Source organism: Cervus canadensis, chromosome 33 (assembly GCF_019320065.1).
Source record: "Cervus canadensis isolate Bull #8, Minnesota chromosome 33, ASM1932006v1, whole genome shotgun sequence".
NCBI classification, from domain to species: domain Eukaryota; kingdom Metazoa; phylum Chordata; class Mammalia; order Artiodactyla; family Cervidae; genus Cervus; species Cervus canadensis.
Genome location: NC_057418.1, coordinates 10,285,123 through 10,309,694, shown reverse-complemented (window position 1 = coordinate 10,309,694; position 24,572 = coordinate 10,285,123). Strand labels below are relative to the sequence as shown.

At 38.8% G+C, this 24,572-nt stretch overlaps 1 protein-coding gene across 1 annotated transcript in view; it reads left to right on the top strand.

Moving 5' to 3' along the window:
- Positions 1-24,572, top strand: part of MAP3K5 (mitogen-activated protein kinase kinase kinase 5) — a 213,252-nt gene that overhangs the window by 79,822 nt on the left and 108,858 nt on the right. The window contains exons 4-7 of the mRNA XM_043456974.1: positions 3,950-4,143; positions 5,366-5,534; positions 6,926-7,032; positions 9,320-9,490. Coding sequence (XP_043312909.1) covers positions 3,950-4,143; positions 5,366-5,534; positions 6,926-7,032; positions 9,320-9,490 — 641 coding nt within the window. The remainder of the gene's footprint in view (positions 1-3,949; positions 4,144-5,365; positions 5,535-6,925; positions 7,033-9,319; positions 9,491-24,572) is intronic.

The window sequence follows — 24,572 nt, the reverse complement described above, 5'->3', positions numbered from 1 at the left end:
TTAGTACCTTATTAATAAAAGACAGTTGTTGCACCTAAAGTGTCTGTTCTTGATCACAGTCTTTTATTTGCTTTGGATTATTAGGTATTTCAAAATCAGGATTGGCAGCAATCTATAAATAGAAATTGCCGTAATGGTATTTCTAAGCTCTATGTGAGCCAACTTGGGAAATAAATGTTCCCATATTATTAGTGTTCATCATTGTGAAAAGGTGCTTTTTTCAATAGCTGGTATCCTTTTAAAAAACACACCATCCACAACCACTCCCCCATTCTTTCTCCCCATTGCAGGCTTGCTGGGTTGGCTCTTAGCTCAGGCCCAGAAGTGCCTCCTGCTGCTTACTTCTTTGTCCCTTTTTTTTTTTTTGGTCACCAACAATGGGACATTGAATAACAGTACTGCCTTAGAGAAGAGATTCCAAAAAGTACAGTGAGACCAGGAACTTGGGAAAGCCTCAGCATGCGGAATACCTTCAAAGATTCCGAAACCTCATCCCATGGGGTTTGAAGATAGTTGGAATCTGATTTTCTCTGCTATTTGCATGAGTCATCTTTCTTTCTTTACCTACCTACTGCTCAATACACACCCAGACATCTGATATTCCTCTTCTCTCAGAATGTTTTACACAGATGTTATTTCTCAATGCCCAGTCTTTCAGTAATAATGTATTCTACTTCTTATCTTATACACAAATACACATGATATTAAGGCTTCTGAAGGTACAGAACTGTATCCAGCAGTAGAGGAATAATATTCCAAAATTCCAATAGTGCTTTTCTGGTGTAATGGCTTCTCACCTGTTTGTCCTTACCTTGTAACTTAGAAGATTTGGAGCCTTCTCTTTTGTAGTTTTGAGTCAAAATTCTTTTCAAAAATAGGAGTATTTGATTCTGTTGCTCTTTTACAACTCCCTCAAAAGTTTAAGCTCTAGAAGATTGGAAAAGCCATCTCTTGATATGCTTGCCTTTCTTTTCTGCTTAGACAGTAGCTTGGGTCAAAGAATTAGTTTGGTGAACCCTCTCTGAGATCTTGGTAACATTTTAGAAGCAGGGTATGTTTATTTTTCCTCTTCCTGACTAGTCTTCCAATTACTGTTCCATGAAGGAGAACTTGTGAAAAGAACACCTTAATGTGCTTGATTTAAAAATCAAATTGCAACCTTTGGAGGTTCTTCTCATACTTTCCGGCCCAGTTTCTGCTTCATTACCTGAGATACAAGTGTCTCAGAGAATAACATGGTCATAAATAATCAAGTGGGGCCATGAGGGCATTTGGTACTTCTTGGCTGTTTGCTACGAGGCAGTAAGTTGGCTCATGCAGGGGTCCGTGCAAGGTGACCTGAAGCAAAGGGTTGGTGTGCCAGTGAATCAAGGACACTCGGGAGGTTGCTCAGCCCCCTGGCCATAATGGCAGGCCCTCCGGAAAAGGAGTCCATGGACTGGTGTCCTAGACACATCACAGCTCAGCTGTGTGACCTTGCAAGCCTTACCTGAATCCTCACCTGTGAAATGGAGACAAGATTCCTTCCATCAGTGGGCTGTGGTAAACATATGACCATTCATTCCTTGGCACCTGCACGTAATGAATAAATGTTTACTATCATTCATTTAGTTTAAAGGATAAGAGAAGCAATGCATTGTTCTCCATTCTGCTGACATGGAACATATGATTTGGGCTCCTGGACTCCCTGGAAGAATGATAAATAGACTTTTCTCCCCATCTCATTATAGTTTTCAGCCCTCTGCTTTCTCTCCAGCTTTTTCTTGTAGAGGTCTCTCTCATTTCCTCAGACTCAGCCATACCAGATAATTTCCAGGTCTGCATTTTGGCTTGGAACTCTTGGATGTTATCACTTTAGAAGTCCTGTTCCCCTTAAATCCCAACCTTTCAAAACTGTGCGTGTCACTCTACTCACCAAATCAAATCTCACCCTCTTGAAGTTCATCTCATATTTTAAATAGAAGTCAGTCTCTGTTTATGATTCATTACCTAATACATAAGAAATGCCCCCAAATGTAATTTGTTCATAAATATTATTAAGTCTGGTTCTGCTTCTGAATTCTTGCTTTTTGTTAAGGATCGCATTCTCTTTTAAGGAGCCCCATTTACAACTATGGAGTGGCCTTCAATGCCTTCTTCTTCCTCTCTTTCAATATCTGTAACCAGTTGGCTGGTCTCAGTGATTCTTTCTTCTTAACATCAAGTTCATGCATCAGCTTTTGTGATCTGGTCTTGCTTTGTAGCTTCCCACCTAATTTCCTTAAATCTCATTTCTTTCTTTCTCAGTGCATTCTGTTTTCTGCCCAGACTGTCAAAATGCACAGCTTTAGTTATGTTTTCTTTCCTACTCTGAATCCTTCCAGGATTCCCACTGCCCGGAACAGAGATTGAAATCCTTGGCTTTGTGTTCACCTCCCTTCCCTGACCCCTAAGCTCCAGTCAGGCTCTCTTCCTCAGGGGCGTCCAGTCTGATGTCTCCTTCATTCTTCCCAGTTCCGCTTGTGTTTGCACTAGTGCCCCCTCCCTTGGCATCATCAGGAACAGATAGAAGGTCGTGCTGAGTGAGTGGAGAGGGATACAGGCTGAGGCTAGAGAGAGAGGCAGGGTTTGGATAGTTAAGCCCTCGTAGGTGACAGTGATCTATTTTATCTTTATCCCAGGAGCAAGGGAGGGGGCTTGAGCAGCCAAGAGAAGGCATCTGATATATGTTATTGAAAGAGCCCTTTGACAGCTGGGTAAAAAAACAGATTGATAGGCAAGAGGAAAAGCAGGGGGCCCAGGTAAAAGCCAGTTACAATGGCTCAGGCCAGGATGATGGTGGCATGGTCTGCAGTGCTAGTAGAGAAGATGGAGTGAAATGAACAAATAGGAGATGTATCTTGGAGGTGGAATAGACAAGACCTTGATAGTTTGTGGGAGGTGGAGGAAATGGAAGCATCAAGGATAACTTCAGGGTCTCTTGTTCAGCTGCAAGGTTGTATCTGACTCTTTTCGACCTCATGGACTGCAGCACGCCAGGCTTCCCTCTCCTTCACTATCTCCCAGAGTTTGCTCAAACTCATCTCCATTGAGTCGATGATACCATCCAACCATCTCATCCTCTGTCGCCCCCTTCTCCTGCCATCAGTCTTTCCCAGCATCAGGGTCTTTTCCAATGAGTTGGCTCTTCGCATCAGGTGGCCAAAGGATAGGAGCTTCAGCTTCAGTCCTTCCAATGAATATTCAGAGTTGATATCCTTTAGGATGGACTGGTTGGATCTCCTTCCTGCCCACAGGACTCTTGAGTCTTCTCCAGCACCACAGTTCAAAAGCATCAATTCTTTGGCGTTCAGCCTTCTTTTGTTGTCCAACTCTCACATTGGTACATGATTACTGGAAAAACCATAGCTTTGACTATATGGACCTTTGTTGGCCAAGTGACGTCTCTGCTTTTTAATATGTAGGGTCTCTCGATTTAGTAACTGAGATGCTAGCAAAGCCATGACTGCGATCGAGCAGCCTGGAGGGAATCAGCTTATTCTGGCATCGCTCACACTTCGGTGTTATGTGGGCAGCCCTGAAATGTTAGCTCTTATCATTTCCATGTATTTATGCTGTGTCTCTGACAAGTTTTCTGAAGGCTGAGGGCTGTGTTTTAAACTACCTTGTTTCACTTACAGCATATATCATAGTACTGTAGCCAAGAGAATGATGGATAAATATTTAATGGATTGATAGAAACGGTGCCATGCTGTATTTTTTTATCATGTGTAAGTCTGAATTACTTGAAGTAAGCAATTAGAGAAATTGGAGGAAATTTTCATAGGTCATGGATAGGAAATGAAGTTTTTTGTTTTTTTTTTTTTCCCCTTCACATTTAGGATTACTATTTAAAAGTCAGATTTGGGGTGACGTTAGTGTGGGGTCAGCAGGTCAGCTCACCACCTCGTGGTGCTTCCTCTTTCCGCAGATGTGCACTGGGAACTACACGTTTATTCCTTACATGATAACGCCGCATAACAAGGTCTACTGCTGTGACAGCAGCTTCATGAAGGGCTTGACTGAACTTATGCAGCCAAACTTTGAGCTGCTTCTGGGACCCATCTGCTTACCTCTTGTGGATCGTTTCATTCAGCTTTTGAAGGTGGCGCAAGCAAGTTCCAGGTAAAGTTTAATAATGCCGTTTGGTAGTGATAGTGAAGTGTTTGTGTACTTAATTTATGTAAGTCCACTACATCCAAACCTGCACGTTGTGAACTTTTGAAGACGTGAACGTGAGTCTGTACGTTCAGCCGCATAAGTTGGTTTACACACGTGGCGTACATTGTCACTTGCAGCTTGCCCTCCATTTCCTCTTGCTGACGATCCTTCAGCTCTGCTATCTCCCAACTCTCTCTCTTCTCCCATCAGTAACTCTTCCTACCTCTTTACTTGATGCCAATCTCTGTATGCCAGCTCTTGTATTATACGAATGTACTGTACTGTAAGGTTAAAAATGTTTTATTTTTCATGTTTATTTTTTACACATTATTTGTGTGAAAAGTATCATAAATCTATTAAAGTACAGTACTATACAACCGATTGTTTTCGTTGGGTTAACTTTGTTGGACTTAATGAACAAATTGAACTTATGAATGTGCTCTCGGAACAGAACTCATTCGTATGTCGGGGACTTTCTGTATTTGTGCACCTTATCAGATGTTTCTTACATATAATACTCAGTCAAGAACCAGGTAAATATATATATAGTGCCCTTTAAGTGGATAAAATACGTGTAGCATAGTCTATCTTTTGAATTTTGTCCACTTTATTCAGAGGAGAACAACTTGAAATCAGAAAAAAGAAAGACTGCTATCTGTGTTATAGTAATGTTAGAGCTAAAAATATATTCCATGTAAGTACAGAAACATTATCTGAAAAAATGTCCAGGGACTTTTAGTGTAAGGACAAGAACTCTCTAAAAATTGTTGAAAGCATTATTATATTTTAGTTAAGAGGAGTCATTTATGCTGATAAATGATGATGCTGGATCAGAAGGTACATGTTATATTATGTTCGAATCATGGGCACACCTAATTTATTTAGAACAACTCCTACTCAAGACAGGAAAATGAAAAATAAAGTTTTGGCATTTTAGCTGGAATACTGCAGGCCCTCGGACAACTCATTAACGTGGAGTATCTTTACCTTTCATTCTTCCTGGAGTAAAATATTCGGATGCCCCAACGTTTTAATAATACCAGCTAGATGAGGTGTTCGTTCTGTACATCTTAATGGTCTGAAAGGTACGAATGCTGCAGGTGTCATTTATTTCCTTACAAGGTCACTGCTTTTCATTGAAATACTTTCTAGTATCGACTCTTAAAAATGTGTGTTTTTCCACCAGCCAGTATATCCGGGAGTCTATACTCAACGATATCAGGAAAGCTCGTAACTTATATACTGGCAAAGAATTGGCAGCTGAACTGGCAAGAATTCGACAGCGAGTGGATAATATTGAAGTCTTGACAGCAGATATTGTCATAAATCTGTTACTTTCATATAGAGATATCCAGGTGAGAAGATGCTCAAAATCAAGTCTTGGTTGTGTATCATGTTGGAGGAATAAGGGAGTGTTAATATCCAGTTTCAGTTAGCTAATAAGTCACTCATGTTACTACATGTAATTTTTTATTGACTCTCCTAAGCTTTCCATCCAGAGATTTTATGATAAATGAAACAGACTCATATAAGTTAACCATCAGTGATTATGAAAGTCTTGTACGGTAAAGGGCTGCCTTTTTCCTGCAAAAGAACAGAAAGAAAAATTTGCATGCATAGTTAATCCACAGACGGCTGTTCTGCTCTGCTAGCCTCAGGCACACCTGCCTGTCACTAAGTGAAATCTTTGTTTTAGCAAAGAACAGACATTTTTAGAGCTTTCCAGATATATCTCTTACTCCTGGAATTGTGTTGCTTGGAATTGATAGTGCTGGATCTAACTAGCCAAAAGTGAGAAATGTGCAATTGATTAGTTATAAAAATAACTTTAAAAATGAGTAATGTAAAACACAAACGTGACATATTATTTTATTGGGAAGTCTTAAAATTTTTTAAATTACGCTAAGAAGAATCATGGGGCTAGTGGTAGAGAAGCCACCTGCGCATGTAGGAGACATAAGAGACATGGGTTCGATCCTTGGGTCAGGAAGATCCCCTGGAAGAGGAAATGGCAACTCACTCCAGGATTCTTGCCTGGAGAATCCCATTGACAGAGGAGCCTGGCGGTCTACAGTCCATGGGGTGGCAAAGAGTTGGACGTGACTGAAGCAGCTTAATACAACACACACAAGAAGAATGAAATCCTCTCTGAGTTGGGGATTTGCTGTTGGATTTTTACAATAAAATTTAAGTGACTTGTGGTTTCCTATTCCTACCCATTCAGGCTTGAGTAAAGCTTCTTGTGGATAACAGAGATTCACATACAGGGAGATGCGTGGCACTTAAGATCCCATGGCTGGAGAGCCTTCTAATGTTGAAACCAAATATTTTTGTTATTTATAACAGAAGTTCTATCGGTTGCTCCATGTTCCTGATATCTTGGAAATTGTCTCCCTGAAAGTAATTGAAAACATCCTGCATACAAGGAATCTAGCTCCAGGGAGAAGTAAACCACCTGTACTGAGAAAATGTAGTATTACCATGCTAGAGAGTTTATTGTTTTGTAGGTCAGAGATGGTAATTCAATATTTCCAGTGTTTTATCTATATAATCTAAAACCCTTATTCAGGCAAGCAAATGAACAAACAGTTTCTTCTTGGTTCTAGATTCTTTAAGGTATTTCATGGGTTCTAGTTCCTTTTTAATACCCTTCTTGGTTTCAGGCATCTGGTTGTTCAAAGGCATTTCATTGTCAGGACTTTCTCCCAAAGATTTAATTCTGTGTTATTCTTCTCCTGTTTGAAAGGACTATGATTCTATTGTGAAGCTGGTAGAGACTTTAGAAAAGCTTCCAACGTTTGATTTGGCCTCCCATCACCATGTGAAATTTCACTATGCATTTGCACTGAATCGGTAAGAAGAAGTTCCCCCCACAATGTGCCTAATGTATTACTTTTTAACCTGCATATTCTTTCCATGATTTGTTTTTCGTGTAGCCTTGCAACCACTCCTACTATAATGTATTGTTAATATTTCTACTTCAACCATATAAAATATGGGAAGCATTCATTCTGATTGTCTCACTTTTCATGAGTAAAAGAAGTACCCTCAATGTTTATATATCTAAATTCTTAAAATTCTTTTGCTTCTCTGTCAAAGTTTGTGTTTTCTATTTAAATATATCTGGGGGATTTTTAAAATTACATGGATGTGATATTGTCTTTAAATAGACTGAACGCCAAGTGGTTATTTATATGAAAACTAACTAGAGTAGGGATAGTTATATCTAGGGGAACATATTCCTAATCAGAGAAGATGTTCACTGAGATTGTTCTGAATATACCTGATTATTAATATAATCAAAACTCTGTGGACCACATTTTAGGTCATGTGTCCATGAATTTTCTAGGATCAGGACTAACAGTGCTGCTTCCAGTCCTGCCTCTGTGCTTTCTGTCCGCATCATGACTGACACCTACCCCAGTGCCACTTCTACCCAGAGTCACCATGGAAGACCATCCCTCCTCTGGCCATAGAGAGGCCTAAAGCACTAAACTCTCCAGAACTTAGTTTTGCTGTTCTCTTCGATGGTAGAGAGTTGGATATGTATGTAATCACTACAGTTGAAGAGAATGATTAAAAAAAAAGAGAGAGAGAGAGGGGAGCCTCACATCTATTTTTCATTTGCCGTGAAGTCTTAATTATTTTACCAATGAGGAAACTAAAGTGCTTGAGTGACTTTTCTTCAAGGCTCGTGGTTATGTCATAACACAGGCTTAGACCCAGAGCAAGCCAAAGCGGGCACTTGTATTCTCCCCCACTCAGTTCTCCTGCCTTTGTCTCCAAAGAAAAGTCAGCATGCTCTTCAACCAGATATTGTGTCTTTCCTTTATTCTTCTGCCCAAGCTCTACAATGTGCTACCTTTATCAATATGATCATGAAAGTCAATTTTATCTCCGCATTTATTAAGCATGTTTTCTTTAGATTTGGCAGAGAGAGATGAAAGCTCCAGAGATTAACTTTTCCAACTGGTTTTCAAATAAATCCTTTTTTGAAAGATGAAATGGAAAATGGAATGAAATATATTATATTTTGAAATGAAAAATGAAAGTCCCTAAGAGCCTCTTATATTTTCTTTTATCTATATTTCATCTCTGTCTTTCCTAAGATAGAATAGAATGAAATGATAAATGTATTTGTATGGAGCATTATTCTAAACTGAAGGCATTTAGTACAGAATGTAAAAAGGAGTTTCATGGACAAAAAGATTTAAAATAGTAATTGAGAACAGAAATAACTCTTTTATGTAACAGTTTTATTGAAGTGTAATTCATACATCATACAAGTTTATTTAAAGTGTATGATGCAATGGATTTTAATGTATTAACAGAGTTGTGTGACCATCAATACCATGAGTTTTAAAGTATTTATATTACCTTTCCCAAAACCACCCACACCCAGTCCTGCTCCAGCGGGGGTAGGACACTCTCCCATTCCTCCCAAATCCAGACCTAGGCAACCATAGATATCTCATTCTGTCTCCATAGATTTGCCTATTCTGGATGTTTCATGCAATGAGATTGTACAATATATAGTCTTTTTGTGGCTGGCTTCTTTAATTTAGCGTAAATGTTTTCAAGGTTCAATAAATAACTCTTAAAGAGAATTTTTATCTTTGAGAACAGTCTGTATGTACTCATCAGTTTTAAAATGAGCTATATAAAGCGGCTTCCTTAGGTGACTGATTGGTCAACTCAGGTTGCTTTATTGGTATTGTCTATGAATTAGTTTGCTCAATGTTTTGGAGCAAAAGCCACTGAAACCTATAGCATCAGGGTTTTGCCCCTGTTTGGAGTCCTTGACTCTGTCCCATTCACGGCCACAGGCTGCATTCTTAATCTGACTCTGTCAGCTTGAACCCACACAGAGACCACAGGGAAACTGGAATGACTGTGGATGGATAAGCACAAATCATCACATCAGCAAAAAACCAGCTCTAAATAAATCCTTTTTAGATTATTAGACATGCAGTAGGCTAAAAAAGAGTTGCAGAAGACTTTCAAAACATAATTGTTGTTTTTATCCTGCCAAACTTATTAATGTGAATCAGTGTTTTAAACAGACTTTTTAAAAAGATGATAGGCCTAAACTGCTTCTGTAGTCTATACAGAAAGAGTGATGTTCCCTTTCTCTACTTAGGAGAAACCTCCCTGGAGATAGAGCAAAAGCTCTTGACATTATGATCCCTCTGGTGCAAAATGAAGGGCAGGTTGCTTCAGATATGTATTGCCTCGTTGGTCGAATCTACAAAGATATGTTTTTGGACTCGAATTTCATGGACACTGAAAGTAGAGACCACGGAGCTTCTTGGTAAGTGTACAGGATAAGATATTTGGTAAGTCCATGACACAAAAAAATCATTTGTAAATGAGTATTAAATGATTGTTTTCATTTGTTAGATTGTATATTATAAAATAAATCTTAGAATTTATAGCTTTAGCAAATAATTTTGATGAAATTCATTTAATAAGGCAGAGTAAATTGGGATAAATTGGAGGAAAAGATAATGGTTCAAGAAAACAGAATTTTTAAAAGATAAAAGTATAATACAATAAAAGTATAATTGGGGGAAATTCATAAAATTTTACAGAAAGACGTGAAATAAGACCTGAATGAATGGAAAAATATAGCAAGTATGTGGATGAGAAGACTTGCTAAATCAAGAAGACTTGATTTAAAGATGTTAATTCTCTACAGCAGGACTTTTCATGAAATTCAACAAATTGATTCTAAACTTTGTTTGAAAAAATAAAGGGTCAAGAATGGGCAAAGCTATTTTGGAGAATGAGGTGGAGGGATTTGCTCTCCCAGATTAGGCGTACTGTAACGGTGTAACAATTAAGGTATTACATTATTAGTGTAAGTGAAGTGAAAGTCGCTCAATTGTCTCCAACTCTTTGCGACCCCATGGACTGTGCAATCCATGAAATTCTCCAGGTCAGAATACTGGAGTGCATAGCCTTTCCCTTCTCCAGGGGATCTTCCCAACCCAGATATTGAACCCAGGTCTCCCACATTGCAGGGTCACCAGGGTTACTAACTGGGTCACCAGGGAAGCCCAATGTGAGTGCAAGCATAGACAAATTGGGAGATTGGGATTGACATACATATGCTACCATCTGTAAAATAGATAGCCCTGGAGGAGGACATGGCAACCCGCTGCAGTATTCTTGCCTGGAGAATCCCCATGGACAGAGGAGCCTGGTGTGCTGCAGTCCATGTGGTCACAAAGAGTTGGACATGACTGAGCACAGTGGGAACCTGATGTATAGCACAAGGAACTCAGCTTGGTGCTCTGTGGCGACCTAGATGGGTGGAATGGGGGTGGAGAGTGGAGAGAGTTCCAAGAAGGAGGGGATATATGTATATAAATAGCTGATTCACTTGTCCTACAGCAGAAACTAACAGCAACATTGTACAGTAATTATACTCCAATAAACTGAAACAATTAAAGAAATAAAACTCTGAAAGGGGAGACAGAGCCTGGGAGAAACAAACTGAAAACAGAGCCTGAGACATATCAGTTTGTGTGCCTATGACTAGATTTATGATATGATATGCTTCATGAGGGCAGGAGACCAGATTTCATCCCTGGGATGGGAAGATCCCCTGGAGAAGGGAATGGCTCCCCACACCAGAAATTTTGCCTGGAGAATTCCATAAACAGGGGAGGCTGGCAGGCTACAGTCCATGGGGTTGCAAAGAGTTGACACAACTGAGCAACTTGCAGCTATGCTTCATGAGCCAGAGTGGAAAGAATGGACTCTAGGAATGATACTGGAAAAATTTGTTTACCTGCCTGTAAAAATAAAAGTATATCCCTAGTTTAACCCACACACACAAAAATAAAATCCAAGTGAATTAAAGATCAAAACATTTTATTTGGAAAAAATTTTATAATACAATACACAAAATGGATTTATGACTTGGAAAGGGAAAAATTGTCTTAAAGAAGGCTTAAAAATACCATAAACCATAAGATATTGGGGAAACTAGAGCCCATTAAAATTTGCATCTGCTCATCAACTCTTTGGGAAAGAGTAGCTCCTATGGCACTGACCTTCCTGCCAATAACAGTTATAAACATTGGGGAAACACTTTTTAAAAAGTTCGAAAGCACCAAAGAGTGACTAAAGATAGTCAGAAGCTGGAGAGTTTTTGATTCTTAGATGAGGAGTACTGCATTAGATAAGATCCACGTATATATGCTTTTTCCTTTGAGGGAGCTCTCAAATCTGCAGGCTTAAGGAAGATACAACTCAAGAAGAAAACCATAGTCTTACCGGTTGAAGGAGTTAGTTTGTGGCTGCCAGTTCAGATCAGTTCAGTTGTTCAGTCGTGTCCAACTCTTTGTGACCCCAAGGACTGCAGCACGCCAGGCCTCCCTGTCCATCACCAACTCCCGAAGTTTACTCAAACTCATGTCCATTGAGTCGGTGATGCCATCCAGCCATCTCATCCTCTGTCCATCCCCTTCTTCTCCTGCCTTCAATCTTTCCCAGCATCACTGTCTTTTCAAATGAGTCAGCTGTTCACATGAGGTGGCCAAAGTATTGGAGTTTCAGCTTCAGCATCAGTCCTTCCAATGAATATTTAGGACTGGTTTCCTTTAGGATGGACTGGTTGGATCTCCTTGCAGTTCAAGGGACTCTTAAGAGTCTTCTCCAGCACCACAGTTCAAAAGCATCAATTCTTTGGCACTCAGCTTTCTTTATAGTCCAACTCTCACATTCATACATGACTATTGGAAAAACCATAGCTTTGACTAGTGCCTGCAAATTGAATGATAGATCCCTTACATGAAGGAGCCACAGAGAGAGCCCAAAATATGCATAGAAGCCACCTTCCATTCTTGGCTGACCCCTGACGTTCTGCACACATGTGGTAAAACTCAAAGGAGTCCAGCAGAAAATAGGAGCTAGAAGGCTAGAGGTGAACTAAGATTTCAGCAGCCATGCAATGTAGGAGAGACAGAATTTGGGGTTTGAATCTCACCAAGTTAGAGGGGCTTGATAAACACTTTGAGCTTTCCACTGAAACTCCAGTAGGTCCAAGATTTCAGAATGAAAAAACCACATCCAAGGACTAAGGAAGGGTACTAAAATGAAGAGGAAAATCAATTAAGCACCACCTTAATAAAACCCCAAACCAAGACTCCACAAAAACAAGGTGAACTGACAATAATTTAGGTGCCTGTTGGAACAAAACTCAATACTCTTAAGAGGAAGATAACAGAATCCAAACTCTATGATGTATCATCCAAAATGCCTACCACCCCATCAGAAAGTACTAGATTTGTGAAGATAGGAAAGTGTGATCCACAATAAAAACATCAGTCAACAGGAATATACTGCAAAGAAACACATGGCAGAAGGATACATAGAGTATGATTTTGTTTATAGAAACTTTGAAACCAGTCATACACATCTAGTAAAAGTATAGATGCATGAATGTACATCATAAATCCCCAATTTATGATGTATCATAGTTATGATAGTATCATAGTTACCAGTAGGGAAGGAATAAAAAGGGATCATGGAATATTTCACATGCGGCTGCAAGAATATTTAATACATTTTATTTCTTAAGCTGAGTGGTGGGTATGTGGGTAGAAAATGTTGCTTATATTATTCTTCTGTGTTTTAGTTTCTAAAATGTTCCCCCAAATAGTCTCTGATTCTAAAAAAAAAAAATTAAAGAAGCTTGACTTACAGAAAGAGACAAATACCATATGATATCACTTATATGTGGAATCTAAAGTATGACACAAATCAACCTATTTCCAAAACAGAAACAGACTCACTTGGAGAGCTAACTTGTGGTTGCCCTGGGGGAGGGCCTGGGGAAGGGATGGATGTGGAGGGTGGGATAAGCAGATGTAAGCTATTTTATGTGGGATGGATAAACAAGGTCCTACTATGTAGCCCAGAGAACTATATTCGATAGCCTATGATAAATCATAGTAGAAAAGAATATGTATATTTGTATAACTGAGTCGCTTTGCTATACAGCAGAAATTAACACAACATTGTAAATCAACTATACTTCAGTTTTAAAAAAGGGCAATTGACATAGTTCAGGCGTTCCTTAGTAATGGCCATAACATTTTTTAAGTTGTGAAACGGAAATCTTAACATTTCAAAATCTTGTGTCCTCCTACCAGTTTAGCAAGGGACTGAAATTGGGATAATGGATTATAACCAGGGAAGAAAATTTGGGGACAGTGACTTTCTGGATTTTCATGGACAGATTGGTTTGGACTTTTAAATTTGAATTATAAATTTTTATTGCAATCAACAGAGAGTTTTACTGTTTCCCTTAACCAGTTTTTCCCCCCTGCTGTCATAAAAGAGAAATGTAACTATACAACCTTTTTTATTACCAGAAGATTTCTTTAAGAATAAATTCTTCTTTAAGAAGACAGAAGATTTCTTTAATCTTTAAGAAGAATCTTAATTGTAGGAACATTAGAATCTGATATTTAGATGCATTGTGCTGGTATAAATGCTTTGATTTAATGGTGATAGTGAAATGCATAGATAATCTTTGGAAGTCTGATTTTCATGGTCAGTGAATTAAAATGGAAAACATCTTTTATGAAGTTCATGTGCCTCGTGCAGAGGAATAGAAGTGTTTCCCCGTTTGAAAAACCAAACAATTTAGACTACCGGGAGCTTTCAAGGTCACGTAAAGTTCAGTCAAAAGGAACACAGTTTTTTTTCTGGTTGTGTTTTTGTTCTGTCTTTCTATACTTCCCAATTCTGATTCCTTTTCTATGGTTCCTATTAAACTGAAGAACATTAACTAGCTCTCAAAAGAGCTTTGTCTTTTAAGTCTTCAGGTCAAATTGAAGTTGTCGGGCTTTGAATGATTTCATTTTAAGCTGTTGGTTGATTTTCTAGTAAGAACAGGGAAAGCTGTTAGAACTCAAAGCCTTTTCATGGGAGGAGCCTCAGGAGTTGATCTGGGTGTATCACCCACTGATATATTGAATAATATAAGAATGTCACTTCTGTAGATTACAGGCCTATAACCTGCCATTATTGTCATATTGTCATTATATCCATTTGTTGTAAGGGTCATTATGAAGATTTCCCCCCCTAATTTAAAAGTGTTTTTTCATGCCTTCACACTTGTAAAGCCACTTCAGTATTTCTTACTGTTTCCATCCAACCCACTCCCACTCATTTGTGATGGTGTGTTGGCATCATCTGTAATCTCTTGCTATGTCACAGCTGAAGTAAAAGTGCGTTGTCAAGGTGCTGACCCAAGAGTTTCGTTGCTGAGGTTATTAGGCTGCTGGCCAGGCTTATTCCAGGTTTTGCGTTTCCTGAGTCCTGGGTTCCAGAGAGTTTTTCAGCTGTCTTATTTATTTATTTATTTATTTTTTACCCTTTTTGAGCCAAAATTCTCTGAGCTCTTACTTGTCAGGTACCTGGGTGGGATAGCAGTGAGTGGCAGGCAGTGTGTCCCTGAAGCTTCTTTCCATGCCCACAACCTGAATCACTTTCTGCTGGCTTGAATGGACAGTCATTTATTTACTAAGCATGAAAAGTTTAGGAATAAGAATTTCAACTCGATGGAAAAACAGCCCCATGCAGTTGTGTTTACAATGGCACATAGAAGTCTCAAAGTTCCCCTTTTTAACATCTTTCATGAGTTGACTGTTCCTGACTTACAGCACAGGGAGAAAGTCAGACACTATTCTTGCGCATTCATTGTAATATTTGGTATGAGCGCTATCCCAGGGCACTTTTTTGCTTTTAGGGAGACTGTAATGCAGGTCTATTTTCTGAGAGGTTTACTTGGGACTGAGAAGATGAAAATACAAAACAAGAAAGAAGTTTATGGTTTAGATTTTTTAAATTTGCAGAATTGTAGTATGTTGTAGAACAAACTTTACATACTGAATCTTATCCGGGACATAGGGCGAAGGGTTTGAAAGAACACATCCTGCTGATTTAAGTATAAAATTCATGGTCATTTCCTTAGTTGTTTTTGGTCATTGAAGCCCTTACAGATGGCTATAACGCTATTCTTTTCTTTATGTAAGTTTCTATAATCCAAATTATGAAAAATGCATTTTTTGGAGTTTGACTTTCAGTTATTAAAAGCCTTTCATCATAGCTGGTCCATATAAACTTAAATATAAGTTAAAGCAAGCAGGAATGGTACCTGTCATAAGTGCTGCTTGGGGAATTTTAGGGGCTGTTATGGGATAAAGAGGAAGGTGAGAGAGCAAAGCTGGGAGGAGAGCCAGCTTTCAAAGGAAATATTGTGACTCAAGAGCCTAGACTTACATCTTAAAAAAAAAAAAAAAAAAACCCACAAAAAACAAAACCCACAGAGTTTCTGAAGTGACAGACTGAACTGAAATGACCCAAGGCAATATTATGGACCATGACTTGGAGGGCCATGGGAAGTTCACTGCCAAATTTATCTCTACAACTTTTTAAACCTAATCTAAAAAAAAAAAAAAAAAACCACAAAGTAGTTATGCTGAATTCATATGCAGCATGACTTACTGAGAACATTTTGATATATACAGTATTTGTTCAGTGGGTAGAAATAATAATCAGTTCCTTAAATTTTAGAGTTCACACAAGGTTTTTGTATATGTTATTAGCGATTAGCTTATAAGCACCTTGTAAGGTGGGCAAACCTGATATTTTTCTTCCCATTTTACAACTAAGGCAAATGAAACTCAAAGAACTTAAGTGAATTCATGATGTTTTATGGTTAATAAAATTTCAAATCTAATTTTTTTCAGATCCAGTGTTGTTTTTACTACACTCTAGCCTCTCTTTCCTGGAATTTCCAGGAACAGGCATTTCTAGGAATATCTGTACTGTTTTATTGAAGAAGCCTAGACTTGTGAGAGACCACATGGAATACATGTTGACTAAATACTTGGAAACAGTGTATCTTAGGCAAATGACTTAATCTTTAAGAAATTCAGTTTTCTTATTTGAAAAATAAGAATAATACCTACCTGGATGAATTAGAATGCTCTTGGTATCCAAAAAGTAGCTGAATAGCTTACTTCAATGGGCTTAAGCAGAAAGAAAATGTAACTTCTAAAACATGAAGTTCAGAAATAGGGCTGGGTCTGGTAGTTGAGTCAGCAGCTTAAAAGTCAGCCGCATCTGTTTCCTTGTTATTGTTGTGGGTGACTGCCCTCAGTCTGGCTTTCTTAGAGTTAGTTACAAGGTACCTTTGGGCCATTTCAGGTATCAATCTAACTTAGCTATGCCGAGATCTAAGATGAGAGAAAAGGAGGCCATCTCTTTCTGTATCTTTCTCTTAGGACTAAGAAAACACTCGTAAAAAACCTATCTCACACATTCCTTACATTTCTTTATGCTTCCAGTATTTCATCATCAGCCCAATACTACACAAATCACTAGCAAGGTAGATGGTTTGATTACAGATGGTTTAGACTCATCACTTTAGGAAGAATAGATCCTCTGAGGGATTAAATGAAGCAACATATGTTCAAGCCTTGGAATTTAGTAAACCCTTAGAGTTATATCCTTCGTATATAATATGTGAAGATATTTTTTATTTCTGCATATAATGTTATACTTATGTTCAAAGTAGATATAGACTTGATTAATGGATACTGATTAGATTCCTTGTCCCTAAAATATTGCTGAGTTTTCTTTCTCTTCTTTCTGAATCTAGCTGACCATTTTAGCGAATGAGGGAAAGAGAGTGTGTGCATTTTTTGCATAGGACTTGATAGAATTTCATATACCATAGCTATCATGGAGTCACCTGGGATAGGCAGTGATTGCTTGAAATCATACTTGGTTTTAGAGATGATGGTATTGTCATTCTTAAGGGGAGATAGAAGTCATTTTTAGAACTTTGAGAGGAAATTGGGTGCTGTTCTATATTAACAATCAGGTCTCCCCTGTTGTAATGCCAAAAAAATCCATAGTTAGGAAGCTAAAAGCATTAAGTCTGTTTTTAGCATTTATGTGTTCATTTTCCATAGTAGCTTGGGAAAGAACAGACAGCTTTGCCTTATCGACTGATTTTGTTTTACGTCAGTGACAGTGCTATTCAAACAGTGATCGTGCCTAATAACTGTTTATTTTGTACATTATTAATGGAGTTGGCTTTACTTAGGAAGAGTTGTGTAACAAACCAACTGACATACAAATAAAGACCAATGTCTATTTTCCATTTGCCAGATTTGCCCTTTTTTCTTTATCTTGGCTTCGAGATATCTTTCTTCATGTTATCTCTATTTCCACTACCCTCCTAACCCCCCAAGTTTGATCTCACCGTTATTCCACTGACATCATTTTCGTTTAGTCCTTGGTTGTATCTATTAATCAAATTTCCCAAATTTGGATGATTTTTATCCTCAGAACACAAAACCTGAAGAGTTCTTAATAACTCAGCATGACACCCAGCTCATTGATGTCCAGGGGTAGCGGGCTCTTAAGGAACCAGCAATTCCAAGATGACCTGGAGACTTGGGGAGAACACACCATGTACCCACGATTGCTTTGTAAACAAGCAACCTGGTACACTGGTCTCATGCCTTGACCTTGATTTAACACGCCATTCAACAGATGACAGATTGTGGCATGACCAAGTCGAAGTCCAAGAATGGTAATATTTAACAAGTCACTGGGAGATTTCCTAATTGTGTTTTACAGGTAATAAGCACTTAAGGAGAGAAACTAAGGCTTGCTCTCTGTAACCAAGTTGTCAGAGGGTTGAGTGAGAACGAGAACTGGATGTTTGCCAGGTATTATGATGAAATGGAAGGAGCATTTGGAAGAACAGTAGTGATTTTGCTTGGTGAACCAAAGCAGTTGTTTCCAAATCTAGCTGACTATCAGAACTGCTTGGGGAGTTTTTCAACAGTGCAGAGTTCTCTGTCTCTGGAAATTTCGCTTAATGGATCCATCTTATTGAATAGCTAACCCGTAATTGGTAATATGACTATTCTTTTTTAATTAAATATTTAGACTTTCCCTGGATTTTACTGCCAGTTCCTTCTCCCTAAATGTTTACTGTTCTTCATATCCTTAAAGATTAAGTTTAAACCCTTGGCCTTACCTCCTCTTCAGAACTTTCCCAAATGTATCTCCTCCTGTCTTCCTAGAGTTCTTAAGAGTATGGGTTTTGCATTTTAATTTAAGAGAATTGGCAGTTATTGGAAGGATACATTTAGATTGGTCATAAACATTTGAAAACTATTCACTCTCAGGAGCAATCAGATAAGTGCCCATTAAAATCCTGAGCTGTGCTCTCTTGTTATTATCAGTTAGCAAAAATGAAAATAGATGAGACTATTTTGGCATGAGTGCAAGGTAAAAATCTCTCTCTTATGCTGCTCTTGGGGATGTGAACTGGTAAGACCTTTCTGGAAAGCAGTTTGGCATGATGTATCAAGAACCTTGAAATAATTCATGTTCTTTAGTTCAGTTACATCCTTTGTAAACTGTCCAAAAGAAATAGCAGATATGGAAATAAAGATATGTTTACAGTGCTCACTACACTAAATTTTATGGTAATGAAAAACCAGAAGAAACCTAAGTGTCCAACCGTCGGGAAGCTGTTAAATGGAAGGATACCCTCAAGTGATGGGATATCATTCATTCAAAGGTGTGTGTGTGGAGGGTTGATGGTAGCAATATACATAAATAACGCTTACCATTCTAACCATTTTTGAAGGTATGATTCAGTGGCATTAAGTACATTCACAATGCTCCACTCCCCGCCCCACAAACTCCCCCCTCTCAAAACTCAAACTCTATACCCATTAAACAATTTTGGATTCCCCTTTCCCCCCAGCTCCTGGCAACTACTATTCCACTTTCTGTCTCTATGAATTTGATTACTCTAGGTATCTCATATAAGTGGAATCATACAGTATATATCTTTTTTGTGAATGGCTTATTTCACTTAGAATGACGTTCTTAAAGCTCATCCAGGTTGTAGCAATGGGGCATCCCTCATAGCTCAGTTGGTAAAGAATCTGCCTGCAATGCAGGAGACCCCGGTTCAATTCCTGGGTTGGGAATATCCGCTGGAGAAGGGATAGGCTACCCACTCCAGTATTCTTGGGCTTTCCTTGTGGCTCAGCTGATAAAGAATCTGCCCCCAATGCAGAAGACCTGGGTTCAGTCCCTGGGTTGGGAAGATCCCCTGGAGCAGGAAAAGGCTACCCACTCCAGTATTCTGGCCTGGAGAATTCCATGGACTGTGTAGTCCATGGGATTGCAGAGTTGGACACAACCGAGCAGCTTTCACTTTCATGTTGTAGCATGTGTCTGAATCTCCATTCTAAAGGCTGAATAATGTTCCATTTTATGTACTTTGTCTTTACCCATTCACCTGTCAGTGGACATTTGTGTTTGTTTCCACCTTTTAGCTATTATGAATAAATATTACTATGAACATGGGTGTAAAAATATCTATTTGAATCCTCTGTTTTCAATTCTTTTGAGTATAAGCCCAAAAGATGATTGTGGTTTTAAATAAATATTTAATAGTAACATGCATCATGATATCATATGAAAATTTAAAAAACAGGTAATTAAAATAGTATGATTCTTGTTTTTGGAAAAATATGTACATAGTAAAAGGACTGAAAGGAGATAGCTAGAATTTTGACTTTTTATATTTTTCATCCTGACTTTCCTATTACAATAAAATTATATACAAATAAATTGTATGAATTGGAGAGGGTTTCCCCATCCCCAGATAAAATCAACAGAGTGATTCAGCATTAATTTTTGTCTCATGCTGTCTTGCTTTCCTTCTGAGTTATTTTGTGAGTGATAATTTCAGAAATATCCCTAGAGATGTAAAGCACTGTGAAATTCTAATTTAATTACTTGTATGTCTTACAGAAAGAATCACAGCTGTTTATATCAGAAAGGAGGAAAATGACAGCTAAATAGAAAGAACTAGAGCTTAGTTTCTTCTTTGGTGGGAAATAGATGCTCTTTAGCTAGAAACAATTGATTCAAGAATATTTCCTTTATTCTTTACTTGGTTGCACATCTCAGTACAAATGCAAAAAGTGAGCCAAGTTTTTATTCTAAAGACTCATCACTCTATTAACAAGTACTTAGCTTTCTTAGAGCTAGTTGCAATCAAGTGACAAATACACTGCTGACATAAGGCAGTCCTTGAACAAAAATCTGTTGCTCTGAAAACTCGGACAGTAACTTTGCATCTCTTCAATGTAATAATGAATTGAAGATTACAAATTATTTATCCTCTTTCAACACATATTTAGGACTAAGTAGAAAGAAATCAACCATAGTATAAATAACTTCAGTTACTCAAATATACTCCCTAGAATTTTCTTGAGATGTCTGTTGCCATCCTTAAGATTTGTTTCCTTCATGAAGTCTTAATTTAGCTTCATGCTAAGTTGCTTCAGTTGTGTCTGACTCTTTGCTGCCCCATGGACTTTTGCCCACCAGGCTCCTCTGTCCATGGGATTCTCCAGGCAAGAACACTGGAGTGGGTTGCCTTGTCCTTCTCCAGGGGATCTTCCCAACTCGGGATTGAACCTGTGTCTCCTGTCTCTCTCTGCACTACAGGCAGATTCTTTACCACTGAGCCACTGGAGAAGCCCTCTAATCATTTTATTGCTGTATTTTTATAGTTTTATATTATTAATCATTGTTTATCTATTTCTTTGTGGAAGGTCTAATCTACTGTTCATGTTCGTTTATCCTCTTGCTAGTTAAACTGTCAAGTTTTCAATGGCATGTAACATCTTTGGTGTATTTTTAAAAATAATTTTATTGATCTATTCATTTATTTTTGGCAGTGCTGGGCCTTCGTGGCTGTGTGGGCCACACTGTAGTTGGTGGCAAGCAGGGGCTACTCTCTAGTTGCGGTGTGCGGGCTTCTCATGGCAGTGGTCTCTCTCACTGCGGAGCATGGGCTCTAATGCATGTGGGCTTCAGCAGTTGCGACAGGAGGGCTCAGTAGTTGCAGCTCCAGGACGCTAGAGCAGGCTCACTAGTTGTGGAGCAGGGCCTCAATTGCTTTGCAGCATGTGGGATCTTTTCAGACCAGAGATCGAACCCTCATCTCCTGCATTGGCAGGCAGATTCTTTACAACTGAGCTACCAGGGAAGCCCTCTTTGATTCATTTCTATGGGCACATCCAGTGGTATTGCCATGCCAGTCTTTTAAAAATTTAGTCTCCAATCTGATAAGATGGATCAAGTACATTTTGTGACAAACACCACTCTTTCCAAGAGTACATCAATACCGGTTTCTGTATAGAATCCAAACTTTATTTTTAATGTAAAAACAGTTCTATTTTCATTTCTCGTTATTATTTTTCCTATTTCACCCAATTCCTTTTTACTAAAAAAACAAAAGCCAAAGTAATGAAAATGGATTAAAAAAATTTTTTTTTAAATACACACCAAAGGGTAGGCAAAGTTATACAGAGGGGAGGGCTCAGGCTTAGAATCTGGCAGAAGTGGGTCAAGTTCCTCCTCAACCACTTTTAAACCGCATGGCTTAGTATTTCTATGCTGCAGAGTTCTGATTAGAAAACTTGAGAGAATCCTCCCTGCCTGTAAGGAGGTGTATGAATTAGAAATATTATGCTTGAAGTGTCAAGTGCAATGCCTGTACCTAGTAGGTGCCCGCTCATGAGAGGCAGCTATTATTTTTGTGTCTTTTACTCTCTGGCAGTAACCACAGCTTCCTGTGGTAGAGAATATCATCAGCGCTCTATTGTATTGTTAGAAATACACTGTCCCTGCTCATAGGAAGGTTATATGTTTCCACCCCATGATACCAGGTTCTGATTTGTATGTTGGCTGATGCTTTTTACCAGCAGAAGCTTTAAAAGCCATGTCTTGGTTGTGCTGAATATGCTTTTCCTTAGCCATTTTCTAGAGAAAGCTGCTCCATCAGGCTAGGTCTCAGAGGGAAAAAAGTGTCAGGCAGAGCCGAGCCAGCTGATGCAGAAATTGGCAAGCCACTGGGGTTTGTTATTGATACTTGGCACATTTATGCTAAAATGACTGATACATCTTCTTCAGCTGCAATGGATTGTTTCATTATTTTAGCCTCTGTATGCATTCTTCTTGGGCTTCCCTGGTACCTCAGCTGGTGAAGAATCCGCCTGCAATGCAGGAGACCCCCAGTTTGATTCCTGGGTCGGGAAGATCCCCTGGAGAAGGGATAGGCTACCCACTCTAGTGATTCTTGGGCTTCCCTGGTGGCTTAGACGGTCAAGAATCTGCCCGAAATGCAGGAGACCTGGGTTTGATCCCTGGATTGGGATGATCCCCTGGAGGAGGGCATGACAACCCACTCCAGTGTTCTTGCCTGGAGAATCCCATGGACAGAGGAGCCTGATGGGCCACAGTTCATGGGGTTGCAGAGTCAGACACACCTGAGCGACTGGGCACAGCACATGCATTTTTATTAAGTTTGAATTTAAAGAAACAGTGAAATGATAATACATACTTGGAAAGTTAGCACCAAGGGACACGGATACGCCAGTGATAAGGAGTAACATGCTCTTTAAAATAAGCTTCAGTAATAGCATGAAAAATGAACCATATGCTGCTTTTTCAGAGGAGGCTATCCTCTCCCTAATAATAAATTAAAGTAGTTTCTCATATAAGTAGGCAACAATGAAAACTATACAAACAATATCTTTAATATTTTTATTAAATAATGCATTCTAGTAACATTAAAATAGAATGTGGTGAAGGTACTATGCAGTTCAGTAATGTGGGCTAAGGCAGTAGCTCTCTGGGCTTATGGTTTTGTCAAGGTCAGGATTTAGACTACTAAAGAAGTGAGGAGATTATTTTTTATATGACCTGCTGTATGTATCACTTGTCACAGCCTGGCTCTTGGTAAGAGGTGGATGCAGGTTTTCTTCACGCAGCAGGTATTTTGAAATCACCTGCAGTGAGTCGGGCTCCTGCTAAGTCGAGTGCTGAAGATTTAGTCCTCAACAAGACAGCAGGCAAGGCCCCTGCTGTCAGAGTGAGTACAATATGAGAGATAGGTGGAAAAAAGAATAATTTCAGATTGTTATCAATTTTGTAATAGACATAGAACTATTGTTTCCTTTTTTTTTTCCTTGTATCATACTCATCTGTGAATTTCAGGAAAATTTTCCTGTTCTCCTAAGTTGCCATATTTATTGGCTTAAGGCTGTTCCAGATATCCATTTACTTTCTTTTTAATGCTTGTATCACTTTGTGTGCTAAGTCACTTCGGTCGTGTCCAACTCTTTGCAACCCTATGGACTGTAGCCCTCCAGGCTCCTCTGTCCATGGGATTCTCCAGGCAAGAATACTGGAGTGGATTGCCATGCTCTCCTCCAGAGGATCTTTCAGACCCAGGGACTGAAACAGAAAAAGAGACACAGGTGTACAGAACAGACTTTTGAAACCACTTCTCTTAAATCTCTTGCATTGACAAGGCGGGTTCTTTACCACTAGCGCCACCTGGGAAACTTCCCCTGTGGCTCGGATGGTAAAGAATCTGCCTGCCTGCAGGAGACATGGGTTCAGTCCCTGGTTCAGGAAGATCTTTGAGAGAAGGGCATGGCAACCCACCCCAGTATTTTTGTCTGGAGAATTGCATGGACAGAGGAGCCTGGCGGGCTACAGTCCATGGGGTTGCAAAGAGTCAGACACGATTGAGCAACTGACCGTCAATGCTTGTAGGACCTATACTAATGTACCCCTTTTCATTTCTCTTTCTCTCTCTGATGAGCAGTCTATCTAGGGGGTTATCAATTTTATTAATCTTCCCCTTTTGACACTGTTCATTTTCTTTATTGCACATCTATTTTCTGCTTCATTGATTTCTTTATTATATCTTCCTTCTGCTTTATTTTGGAATATGTTCTGTTTTGTTTCTAGATGGAAGTTTAGAGCATTGATTTTTTTTTCACCCTTGCTGCTTTCCCAGCATATGCATTTAAAGATAAAAATTGCTCTGCATCCCAGAAGTTTTGATATATTGAACTTTCAATGTAGTTTAGCTCAAATACCTTTTAATTTTCAATGTGAATCTTTGAACCCTGGCTTATTCAGAAGTAGGTTGCCCAATATACAGATGTACCTTTCTTGTTCTCTGGTTTAATTCTACTGTAATAAGAGGTGCCTTTATAGCCCCGAAAACAGTTCACCATTGTTGGGTATAGTGGTTCACATAAGATAGTTCGATTGACTTGCTTAATCATAACATTCAAACCTTCCATATCACTGATATTTTTTGTCTAGTTGTGCTTATGTCTTGCAATTCATTTTCTGTTTATTTCATATCTTTGTTTCTTTAGTCCTCCATTCCCCCATTTTTTCTATTAATTTACTGTTGCATTTTATACTCTATTAACACTTTAGTCATAGTAAAG